This window comes from Mirounga angustirostris, unplaced genomic scaffold (assembly GCF_029215605.1).
Source record: "Mirounga angustirostris isolate CCGP_5_RB_7025 unplaced genomic scaffold, mMirAng1.0.hap1 SCAF_1, whole genome shotgun sequence".
NCBI classification, from domain to species: Eukaryota; Metazoa; Chordata; class Mammalia; order Carnivora; family Phocidae; genus Mirounga; species Mirounga angustirostris.
In genome coordinates this window covers 112,519,637-112,532,212 of record NW_026991709.1, presented here as the reverse complement: position 1 = coordinate 112,532,212, position 12,576 = coordinate 112,519,637, and the positions used below count along the sequence as shown (strand labels likewise).

The 12,576-nt window shown below is 36.7% G+C and overlaps 1 protein-coding gene and 1 long non-coding RNA gene across 2 annotated transcripts in view; one reads left to right on the top strand and one right to left on the bottom strand.

The window, feature by feature from the left end:
* The window catches only part of CPB1 (carboxypeptidase B1), a 41,557-nt gene that overhangs the window by 1,468 nt on the left and 27,513 nt on the right, over positions 1-12,576 (top strand). Inside the window, exon 3 of the mRNA XM_045902137.3 lies at positions 5,607-5,731. Within this exon, the coding sequence (XP_045758093.1) occupies positions 5,607-5,731 (125 nt within the window). The remainder of the gene's footprint in view (positions 1-5,606; positions 5,732-12,576) is intronic.
* The window catches only part of LOC135363888 (uncharacterized), a 302,097-nt gene that overhangs the window by 287,185 nt on the left and 2,336 nt on the right, over positions 1-12,576 (bottom strand). The gene's annotated exons all lie outside the window — the stretch shown is intronic.

Here is a 12,576-nt window from a genome sequence, read left to right as displayed (position 1 = left end):
ATATTTCTTTTTTAAAATGTACCTTTCTGAAATGACAATGGACCTCTAGGTTTGCTCTGATTAATAGATACTACAGGACCATTGCCTGTCTTCATCTGTAAAGCAGACATTTATTAATGGGGCCTGAGAGTCTTTGCAATATTCTTGAACAGTTATAGAATAATCTTAGGTTATAACAAACATATCGGCCAATCGAAACCATTAGGTTATTCTTTTTTCACATGAATCACCCTCAAACAAGGTATTATTTCTTCTTGCCTAATTTATTTTTTAACCTAAATGCAGGATTTTAGATCTACCCTGTTAAAATGTATCTTTATAGCCTGTTTTCAGCATGTTGAGATCATTCTAAAAATGAATTTAGTCATCCAGGGAAATAATTCATCCCCCTAACTTTGTATCACCAGCAAGTTTGACAAGCATGCTTTCCCCACTTTTATCTTTGTCACTGATAAAAATATTAAATTAATCGGGGGTCACCACAGAATTAGAGGCCTCCTTCATGGTTCATTCATTCAATACACATTTATCATGAGCTTCCAGTGTGTTAAGTACTGAAAGTGATGCATTAACCAACTATCCTCAGGTAAGTTTGCTCAAGTATCCACATTACTGTTAGCTGTAGTTAACACTGTGCTTTCCAGCTTATAAAGAAGAACAAATGCAGAGACTTGGTCAAATGTTTTGCTAAGATTCAGATTCAGCATTCTATCAGGCTAGTGGTCTCTTTCAATAATAAGATGAAGTTAATTAGGCCTGACTTACTCTTGCATTAAACCATGCTGGCTCCCAGGGATCACAGCTTCCTTTTCTGAGCATTCACAATCCATCTGCTTCCAGTTTACTCTGCAGCTTTGCCAGAATCCATGCCAGGCCCCAGGAGCTCCTGCTTCTGGAATTCACCTGTTTTCCTATTTATGAAATCCAAGGTTTACCCCTACACTTCTTAGTGATTCCTTCAAGCTCTGATTCCTCCAAGAGTGCTGAGAGAGTTCTGCAATCACATGTGCAGTTATTTTTTTAGATACCTAAATTCAGCATTTTACAATACAGCAGAGAATCTGGACTCAGACTCCTGGATTCAATTCCTGGCTGTACCACTTGCTAGCTGGACCTTGGACACCTCTCTGGGTCTCAACTTTCTCATTTGTCCAATGAGAAGAATAGTATTTACCTTATAGGATTGTTGTGAGATTTTAAAAAACTTAATATAGGTAAATCACTTAGAAAGAACTTATGTAATGAGACCTATATAAGTATTTGTTACTATTACCATCTTTAGAACTGGAATTTTGAATGCAATTTACATGGCCAGTATAATCCCTTCTCTCCTCTTCTATCTTAGGCCTCAATGTTCTCTTTCCAAAGAAGGTATTTCTGCTAAAAATCCTAACATGTGAAAAATGTTTTACTTATGGTAATTTCACCTCTTAATAGAAGAAGAAACAAGAGATAGTGTACCCCCTCAGAAAAGGCAAACGTCAAACAACAGTTAAATAGAGTGACTTTCTCTCTTCCAGCTACAAACATCATGCTTTAGCTCCAAGCAATGGGACTGCATGTTTCTTCTTTATTCATTTTATTTCCAACATGAATGAAAGGATTTTTATTCTCCTTAGCAATCTTGCAAGTGCAGCATATTCTGGACTGTAGCCTTCCTGATAAGATCATTACAAGGGCATCTAGTCTTTGTATTCATCCTTGGCCATGAGTCCTTCCTCCCAGCTTTTGAACATATCTTTTTACAAGCTGAATGTACTGGAGAGCTGTGACCACATGGGACTCTGGCAGCCTCCCCTTTTCATCTGTAATTATATAGTAGGGGTTTTATTTCGTCTCCTTGCAATCAGAGTTGCACTTGTTCCTTTATTGGAGACATTAACCATAAAACCTATTCTCTTTTCTCTGTACTTTCTTGAACTCTGTTTCTCTATGGTAAAGTGCATGTTCAGCTATGCCCAGAGTAACATGGTTACAGTCTTCCAGTGTTCCCATCACTCCCACTATACTTTACTACTAAGTTCCTCCCTGCTGTCTGGAACTAATCCTCAATTAGAAGTCATTTCTTCTTCCAAGAGGAAAAGAAAATTCCATTAGATAAATGAAGAGTCTATCAGATGTTCAACTTATAGTCAAATGCAATGTGAAGAAACAAATTTGTGTAAATTTGTAAAGAGCCAAAGATCCCCAATACCAATATTTATACTCTTATAAGCCCAAAAGAATGTATAGTGGATACACTATTTTATCTTGCTTTTGTGCTGGTTTCTTAATATATTTTAAGAAAGACTCTTTAGTTTTTAGCCAGCTGGCTGATTAAGTTGACATTCCCACAGTGCTATTACATAAAGATATTCCTTTATCTTCCAACAAACATTCTTTATGATTTTTTATAACTCAGCTTCCTGGAATTACGATTTTATAACCTCAGTTTTACAGAGTATTAACATATAATGCAATTCCCCATATCTCATATCATGTTTTGCTCTATTTCCATATTTCAGATATAGATCTCATTCACAAGGTCTTGGTAATTACTGAAATGTATATTTATCTCCTTGTGATAATATTTTGAGTTTATTATTTGTATCCATACTTGATGCACTGGTAAACACCTATGAGGCTATAGAGTTGTGCCTGCTTTTTGGCTCCATTTCTCCTAAGAAGCACTGGGAACTAACTCCACAATATAGTAAGTCTGCATCATACTTGTAAAACTTCATAGTGTTGGATGTTGGTATATTTGCTGACCAATCTTCTCCATGTCAAACTAAAATCTTAAGGTACTTCAGGTTAGGTCTACAAGTTTTCTGTCAAACATTTTCATGAGATTTCTCTACCCCATTTTTTTTTAACTAGGAACATTTTTTATTCACAGCTATGAGACTCTACCCCATTTTAAAGAATCCATCATTCTCACTGCAGAATCTTAAAAGTCTCTCTCTGTGTGTGTCCCTCTCTCTCAGTCTCTCTCTGTCTCTCCCTCTCTCTCTCTATATATATATGCATATATATATTCAGTATATATCTACATATATAGAGAGAGAGATGTATATGTAGATATGTATGTAGATATGCAGATAAATATAGAGAAAGAAAGAAATCGATCTCCCAATATTTAGGAGAGCCGAGACCAATAAGCAAGAAATAAGAGGTTAGGAATTGTGTAACACTGATGAATCACAGACCTGTACCCCTGAAACAAATAATAATACATTTTATGTTAATTTAAAAAATTAAAAAAACACTAATGATGTACTGTATGGTGACTAACATAATTAAAAAAATAAAATAAAATAAATAAGAGGTTAGAAAAGGCAACTTTCAACTTAATATAGCAAAGAAAGCCCATTCATAAAGCAATTAGGCTATTCTGAAGTCGTACTAGATGTACCCAAGATTGTATTAGAACCATCACCAAGACATTACACAGGTATATGCTGCTCTAAGTGAAAAGCTAGCATCTTAATATAGATTCTTCAAAGCAGAATCTTAGACAAAGATTTGAGGGCAAAGATTCTGTTTGGGAAGTACAGGGAACACTGGCAGAGAAGTGAGGAGTGATGTAGAGAAGGGAAGGCAGCCAACAAAGGGGACACTATTAAGACAGCTACCACAGAGTGACTAGAGCTTAATCCTACAGAGAACTCTAGGAAAGGGGCAAATCACACACCTTAGAAATATCCCACCTGAGAAATGAGGGAATTGGAGTATTTAGACATCCACTTTCCAGGCTCACTGGTTGAGCACTTCTCTGGAAAGAGTTTTCTTTGCCACCTCCTGCCTGCTGCAAGCTGTTGGCTTGGCTTTTTACAGTTCTAGGGGAAAGAGCTTTCAAACACAGAGACGCAGATCTTGGCAGTGGGGAGTCCCCTGAGTACACTGAAAGGTCCCAGCATTATGTATGGGTGGGTCACTGTCAAGTTGCCTACAGATGCTTGGAGGACTTTATGTGCTTTACCAACTCTAAACCTCTGTCTCTATAATAAAGATACACATCCCTGTCCCATCCCACCTTGGAATGATAAGTATTTATTAGATACACAAATTCAGAGTTAACTTTTAAAAATATGCTTTCTCCCATAACGTGCTTGTCTTCAGTGTCCTTCTCTTTACAATGTTGGCTAACTAGAATTGATCACCAGCCCCTCACTTTCTCTGTTCTTATCATGACATGTCTTTATATTTCCCCCACTAACTTTTAACCTTTCATCTTTATCCGCTCATCTATGATTCACTAGATCACAATGTGTAGCCAATCCTTATTAAATCATCAATACTATCTCCTTTCAACACCTTAGCGACAACCAAGCTCACATTTTTCTTCTGGAATTCCTTCTGATATTGTCCCAATGTCCCTGCGTCCTACTGCCCTGACATTCCCTATGGTCCTGACTCATGACTCAGCACCCACCAGACATCTACAGTGGTCTGAAGATTACCAGGACAAGATACAGGTTATTGGATTCTCCACAGGCAAGTGTACCTGAAATTGAGTCATCTTAATATCTTACCTAACTAGTTTCTATTAAACGACCTCTAAATCTTGCCTAAACTCCCTTCTAAGTTTCCAAGCAATGGTCCTAAATATCACCTGTCACACCTCCAGCCTGAGACTAGCTCATAAACACCTACACAGGGAATGGGTGAGACACAGGAGCAGAGAAAGACCCACTGTCAGGCTCACCTCAAGCTTGTAGGACTTTCCTCTGCTCAAGGAAGAAACAAGAAATCAGAAACCTGAGAGAGGCAACACATCCTTGGTTAATGTTTTTCCATGGAAAAAGGAGATTTGAAATCACACATCCATAAAGAAAAACATTAGAATTATCAAATATGTTATTCTGTTATCTTTGTGCATAATTTTCTCCAAAATCTCCCCCATAAGGACAGAAGCTATGTTTGATTCACTCACTAGTGTATTCCTAGTCTCAGGCATAAAGCCTAGCACATAGTAGGTCCTTAATAACAGCTGATGAATAACTGAACAAGTGAAAATGTCTGGATCTTTGAGAGCATTTTGTTTCTGGCCATGATGCCAAGATGACCACTGGGGAAAGATGTATCTTCCTTTCCAATATATCTTCCACAGGTCAGAGATGTAGATCCTGGTTCTTCACATTACTGTGAGTGCTGAGTTCCAAGTACAAATTAATAAAATAAATCAATTAAAAGGTAAAAAGGAAAGCTCAGTTTCTTTCTATTAAATTTTGTGGCTCTAGTTAATTCATCATCATTCATTCAGCACATTTATCCATTACCACAAACACTGCTATCACAATAAGCAATTGCTCCAGAAAATCAATAAGTAGAAAAAGAACCATTATAGAATACTGCAATTAACTAGCATTATGGGAAATAATTATATGTTCTTCATGCTTGATGATAATCAATTAAGGCCATGTATGTATGTGTAAACACTTTTATTGACATCTAACTGCTTGGTCCCAACTCTTGTTCACTCAAAGGAGACATTTTTAAGAGATTTCATGGATAATTTGAGTTTGAAAATAACTCAATGGAGTAGAGTAATAGTGTGCTTGCTGATGATAATTTACCCACTGAATTATAGGTGTCAAATACAATATATCTTACTCCTTATTCAGATTGACTTCTGGAAACCAGATTCTGTCACACAAATCAAACCTCACAGTACAGTTGACTTTCGTGTAAAAGCAGAAGATATTTTCACTGTGGAAGATTTTCTGGAGCGGAATGAACTACAATATGAGTAAGTTTATGTTTTATAGCTATTAAAATTCTCTCCCATATATGCTCTCATCTGAGCCTCTGAATAACCCTGGGAAAGTAAAAGTAAGACCAAGACCATGGCTTCCCTAAAGCCCCACAAATAGGTCATGGCAAAACTGGCCCTAGATTCCAAATCTTAAGACTTTAAGCCTGGTAGGTATTTTGTTTGGTTCTTATTCCAATAAAAAATTGGTTTTGACTCGTTCTTGAACCCCAATTCAGCAAGATATCTGACCTGCTACTGGTTTACAAATGATATATAGACTATAAGCCAAACCAATGAACACTCTGTTATCAGCTAGACACAGTTTTAGTCCCAAATAATATCAAGTCTTCTTTCCAAGTGAGCAGCCAGACCTATTATGAGCTATAAGGACTCCTCATGCTCCTAATTTTTTGTGTGTGCACACCAGACTCAATCAGTATTTATTTCAACTTAACCAATTATTCATATATTTTCTTATCATTTGATTTTTTTTCATCATGATAAGTGCACTCTTAAATCTCCATCCCTTATTTCCTCCACTCCCCCACCTACCTTCCCTCTGGTAACCATCAGTTTGTTCTCTATAGTTAAGAGTCTGTTTTTTGGGTTGTCTCTCTCTCTCTCTTTTTTCCTTTGTTTGTTTGTTTTGTTTCTTAAATTCCACATACGGTACTTGTCTTTCTCTGACTGACTTATTTTGCTTAGCATTATACTCTCATACTCTATCCATGTTGTTGCAAATGGCAAACTTTTATTCTTTTTTATGGCTGACTAATATTCCATTGTATATATATGCCACATCTTCTATATCCATTCATCTATGGATGGACACTTCGGCTGTTTGCATAATCTGGCTATTTTAAATAATGCTGCAATAAATGTAGAGGTACATGTATCCCTTTGAACTAGTGTTTTTGTATTTTGGGGGTAAATACCCAGTAGTGTAATTCCTGAATCATAGAGTAGTTCTATTTTTAATTTTTTGAAGAACCTCCATACTGTTTTCCACAATGGCTGCACCAATTTGCATTCCCACCAACAGTGCAAGTGGGTTCCTTTTTCTCCACATCCTCACCAATACTTATTGTTTCTTATGTTTTTGATTTTAGCCATTCTGATAGATGTTAAGTGATATCTCATTGTAGTTTTGATTGCATTTCCCTGATGATGAGTGATGTTGAACATTTTTTCATGTGTCTGTTGTCCATCTAGATATCTTCTTTGGAGAAATGTCTGTTCATGTCTTCTGCCCATCTTTTAATTGGATTATTTGCTTTTTCAGTATTCAGTTGTATCAGAGTTCTTTATATACTTTGGATACTAGCCCTTTATCGGATATGTCATTTGCAAATATCTTCTCCCATTCCATAGGCTGCCTTTAGTTTTGTTATTTCCTTCACTGTGCAGAAACTTTTGATTTTGATATAGTCCCAATAGTTTATTTTTGTTTTTATTTCCCTTGCCTCAGGAGATATAGCTAGAAAAATGTTGCTACAGCTGATGTCAGAGAGATTACTGCCTAAGCTCTCCTCCAGGATTTCTATGCTTTTGGGTCTCATACTAGATCTTTAATGCATTTTGAGTTTATTCTTGTGTATGGTGAAAGAAAATGATCTAGTTTCATTCTTTTGCATTAGCTGTCCAGTTTTCCCAATACCATTTGTTGAAGAGACTGTTTTTTCCCATTGTATATCCATTCCTCTTTTGTCAAAGATTAATTGACCATATAATTGTGGGTTTATTTCTAGGTTTTCTGTTATAACCCATTGATCTATGTGTCTATTTTTATGCCAGTACCATAATGTTTTAATATAACTTGAAATCTGGAATTGTGATACTTCCAGTTTTGTTTTTCTTCCTCATACTCCTTTAGATTAAGGACAAGATTAGGGTCAGACTGAATGGTTCTTCTGTTTTTTTTACCCCCCACAGCCCCACCACTATTTCTAATGGTAGAAGTCATGGAGAGAAGGACTAAAAGAAAGGAAAGTGATTCCCCAAAGGCCTAGAACAGAATTGGCTAAGCTGATCACCCCATGTCTCCTCTCCCCAAATACCACACTGGTCCATGTAAGCCTTTTCAGATGAGAGTGTCTTCCTAAGTAGAAGCAGTTGTCCATTGTTGATCCAACAAATAGATAATAAGTGCCTACATATACCAAGCACCAAAAAAGATAGATATGGCCCCAATCCCTTCAGAGGAAAACAGCCTTTAAACAAAGAATTGCAAAACTGTGTAACAGATGTCAAGAAGAGTAAAGAGCTAGAGGTACAGGGGAATTGACCAGCTCTAGGCAATCAGGGAAGGCCGCCGGAGGAAATGAGGCTTCAGCTGAGAACTTAAAGATGAGCCAGCATTAGCCAAAGAAAAGAAAAAAATCATACTCTAGGCAGAGAACAGACTATATGGTAAGCTTAGAACTAGGAGAGACCATGCTAACCTGGAGGCATTTGCACTAGAGGTAAGAAAGAAATGAGGTTTTTCTTTCAAAACAGAGTTCTTCCTCCAGGGAGTGGATCAGTAAGAAGCAAAGAGGCAGTGTCAAGCTCCAGTGCTGAACATTCAAATGTTTATCCAACAACACCCCACCACAAGCTCAAGTCTTCATTATATTTTGAGTAAATGTAACTTAAAAATTTTTAACAGAAATTTTCTCTTGTTTTTCACATCTTAAAAATAACAAATAGTATTTATGCTAGTGAAGATGTCAGAATTGTTACCTATAAAGTCTGTACCTCATCAGGAGAAGTGGTACAACATAACACAACAAGTAAATGCTCTGGGAAAAAAACAGGCCAGATTCAAATCCTGGCTCTGCAACTTCCTAAATGTGTGACCTTAGATAATTTGCTTAATTTTTCTGAACCTCAGTTTCCTTATCCATAATATTAATATATAATGCCTCTCTCAAAGGACTGTGAAGATGAACTAAAACAATATGTAAATAAATTGCAACTGATATTACTACTGCTATGGTCTACTATTGTACAAAGAGGGAAATGATACATTTCTTAAAGGTCAACAGCAATTATTTTTTTAACCCCATTATCATGTTTCATATAGCTTAGCTATCTGCTTCTGCCTGAGGGAAGTGTCAAAATGTGACCTTAAGAATTGACTGTCTTTTTTTTTTTTTTTTTAAGATTTTATTTATTTTTTAGAGAGCGAGCGAGAGAGAAACAGCATGAGAGGGGAGAGGGTCAGAGGGAGAAGCAGGCTCCCCACTGAACCGGGAGCCCGATGTGGGACTCGATCCCAGGACCCTGGGATCATGACCTGAGCCGAAGGCAGATGCTTAACCATCTGAGCCACCCAGGCGCCCCAAGAATTGACTGTCTTTTTAAAGCAAAGATATAACACAGTTAAGTTTCAAAATTTGATTAAGATTCATGTCTGTGACTTTTTGCTCTCCTTTTTACACTAGGAAGAACTTCTAAAATCCTAGCCTTTAAGAGCCTTCAGTAATATTTTTTTAATGATAGTTACTTTATAATTCTTGGAGAAAAATAAAAGGATGATCAGAGACCATAAGCTAACCCTAGCTACTTAAATGATGTCCTAATTCTACCTATATCGTAAAGCAGTAAACTGGCTTCTAATCGCATATCAATCTCCCTTTATCAGGTGGAAAATTAACATCCTTTTTTAGTGGATAAACTTTTTGGGAATTGGGTATGAATGTAGTCTCATCTAGAACATAGGATATTCCCTGAGAGCTAAGCTCTTGCTAATTTTTGCTTCTCTGTTCACTGCTCAGCACACATGTAGCCTACAATTTTCTAAATATTAAATAATAATAAGTCCCTAGAAATCCTGGAGAAGCACACTAACAATATCCTTGCTGGGGCTGTAAGCAGTCCCTGTGCATCCCACTATTACCTCATATGGTAGCTAATTTGTATTTAGACAGTTTCCTGCCAGCAAGAATTTGTAGTAGTGTTTATATCCAACAGGAACCATCTACTGCACAAGTTCCACCAAAATAGCTTTGCAGATTTTTCCATGGTTCCATCCCTCTTCACCAAGACTTGTATCACTTTGGCAGCTTTAACCAGTTTCTGAGTTACCATGGGGAAAAATTCAGAATGTGTGCACCAAGAAAAATAACTGTATTTTTATGCTTATGCTGCACCCTTAGATACAGAAAGACTAGGAACTGGATGGTGTAAATCTCCAACTTACTGTTCTGAAGCCGTTAACAGACCTTTTTGGTAGACAGGCTTTCACAGAATACCTTCCTACAAATTGCAGGAAGGTTGTCTTTGCCCTATGCAATCCAGGGAGAGACTGATTGTTACTAATATAACTTCCTATAACATTATTTTTCTGTGTATTTCAAATTAAGACAGGAACGTGTCCTTGGATAGCAATGGGTACATAACAGTCTTCTTCACTAGCAATGGTCATGTAGTAGAGGAACTAACCAAATACTCCTTGTTCAACAATCTATAAGGGGGGAAAAAGTAAGTCATGCCTCTCCTTCTCAGACATTCTCTTCGTTATTTTGTTGGGAGTCCCTGTTATCTAATTCGCCTGCATTTTTATAAAAAAGAAGTTGGGGAGCACTATTAAAAGGAACATATAAAAGTATAAAATAGTGTACACGCTTCTGTATTTTGGAGCTGTAATGCAGTCCCTATTACATTAAGAGGCATTGTTTTAATCTCCTAGAATAGAAGCTCATTATTTAGTAATAATATTTGTAATATAGCTAAAGTAGTGCTTTATCCTAAATCTAATAAAATCAAATAATCACAAGGCTAGAAAGGATCATTTGAGGTCAATCCCCCACCTTCAGGCAAAAGTCAGCACCACATTTCAACCACATTCTTTTTTTTTTTAATTTTATTTTATTATGTTATGTTAATCACCATACATGACCTCATTAGTTTTTTATTATGTTAATCACCATACATGACATCATTAGTTTTTGATGTAGTGTTCCATGATTCATTGTTTGTGTATAACACCCAGTGCTCCATTCAACCTCATTCTGATGCTCTTTTGCAACTTACTAGAGGGTACTTTTACTCCTGGGTGTCATCTTAAATTTAACAGGTTTTTTTTATGCTTCTTTGTCCTAATTATTGATGTAAAGGTTTAATAGTTAACATAGTAATAACTCTAACAGAATGTCTCATCTAACTACCAAACAAAACACTAATCCGTACATAGTCACTGATTCTCCTAAATTATGTGAATTTGAGTATTAGGTGCAGAGAAAGGATAGCAATATTCTGTGGACGGTCTATTGCCCCCTCTATTCAGAGCCTGTTCCTGATAGATCAGAGCTTCCCATGGTTATGGTCTTAGATCCAGTTGTCTATCGAAGGTCTTGAAGCTGTGGAATGCCTGGGAGCATTTAAGTGATGATTTCTTTTCTCTGGGGACCCACTAACAAGCCATGTGACCTAGGTGATATTGTACTTGCTCACTGACAATGAAAAATCTTATTAAAGAGAAAGTAGATGTCATTTACCATTTTCTCTTGGAGTTCTAGTTCAAGAAAAGTTCAGCCAGAAAAGTTCATCCTTGTTACACAGCATTTGTTCTTTCAAATTGATGATTTTGGAATATAGCTGTTTTGTTTAAGATTTTGGCCAAATTTACAACGACGTGAATGGAACAGGAGGGTATTATGCTGAGCGAAATAAGTCAATCAGAGAAAGACATGTATCATATGATCTCACTGATATGAAGAATTCTTAATCTCAGGAAACAAACTGAGGGTTGCTGGAGTGGTTGGGGGTGGGAGGGATGGGGGGGCTGGGTGATAGACATTGGGGAGGGTATGTGCTATGGTGAGCACTGTGAATTGTGTAAGACTGTTGAATCACAGACCTGTACCTTTGAAACAAATAATACATTATATGTTAAAAAAAAAAAAAAGAAGAAGAAGATAGTAGGAAGGCTAAAATGAAGGGGGAGAAATCGGAGGGGAAGATGAACCATGAGAGACTATGGACTCTGAGAAACAAACTGAGGGTTCTAGAGAGGAGGGGGGTGGGGGGATGGATTAGCCTGGTGATGGGTATTAAAGAGGGCACGTATTGAATGGAGCACTGAGTGCTATATGCAAACAATGAATCATGGAACACTACATCAAAAGCTAATGATGTAATGTATGGTGATTAACATAACATAATAAAATTTTTTTTAAAAAAAGATTTTGACCAGTCGATTTTTTTTGTTTTTACGTTTTTGTTTTGCTTATTTTGCTTTAGTTTTTTTTGTTTTTAGTTTTTATGAATGATATATTTGAAAATCATTTTTCTAAACTATCTATTTTAGGTGTTTCCTGGAGTTTATGAAGTTTATGGTCACCAGAAATTTCAGTTTAAATTTTTTTCATAAACCTTGAAAGACAACTATGACCAAGGCCTACAGATTTGAGTCAAGTCACTGCATTTTAGAACTGAAAAGGACATTTAATACCAGCTAATCAAATGCTCCATTCTAAAAATTACAAAAGTAAGGCCCAGAGATTAAATGATTTTTCTGAAGCCAGTTTACAAGTTAGGCAAAACTATGGCCCCTGACCTTTTGATTCCTAATTCTGGATTTCTTCTTCTGTCCTATCCCCTAACAATCCAGTTAGGGTGTTGAATATAATTATAGCACTTACTATAATCATTGTTATAGTAACAATGCTAACTGAAGCAGGCAGAATGGTGGTCCTGCCCAAAATGTCTACATCCCAATCCCCAGAATACCTGAATATGGCATGTTGCATGGCAAAGAGGAGTTAGGTTTAAAGATGGAATTAAGGTTGCTAAACAGCTGATAGGTAGGTAGGTAGATAGGTAGATTATCCTAGATTGTCCATAGGTCCAACATG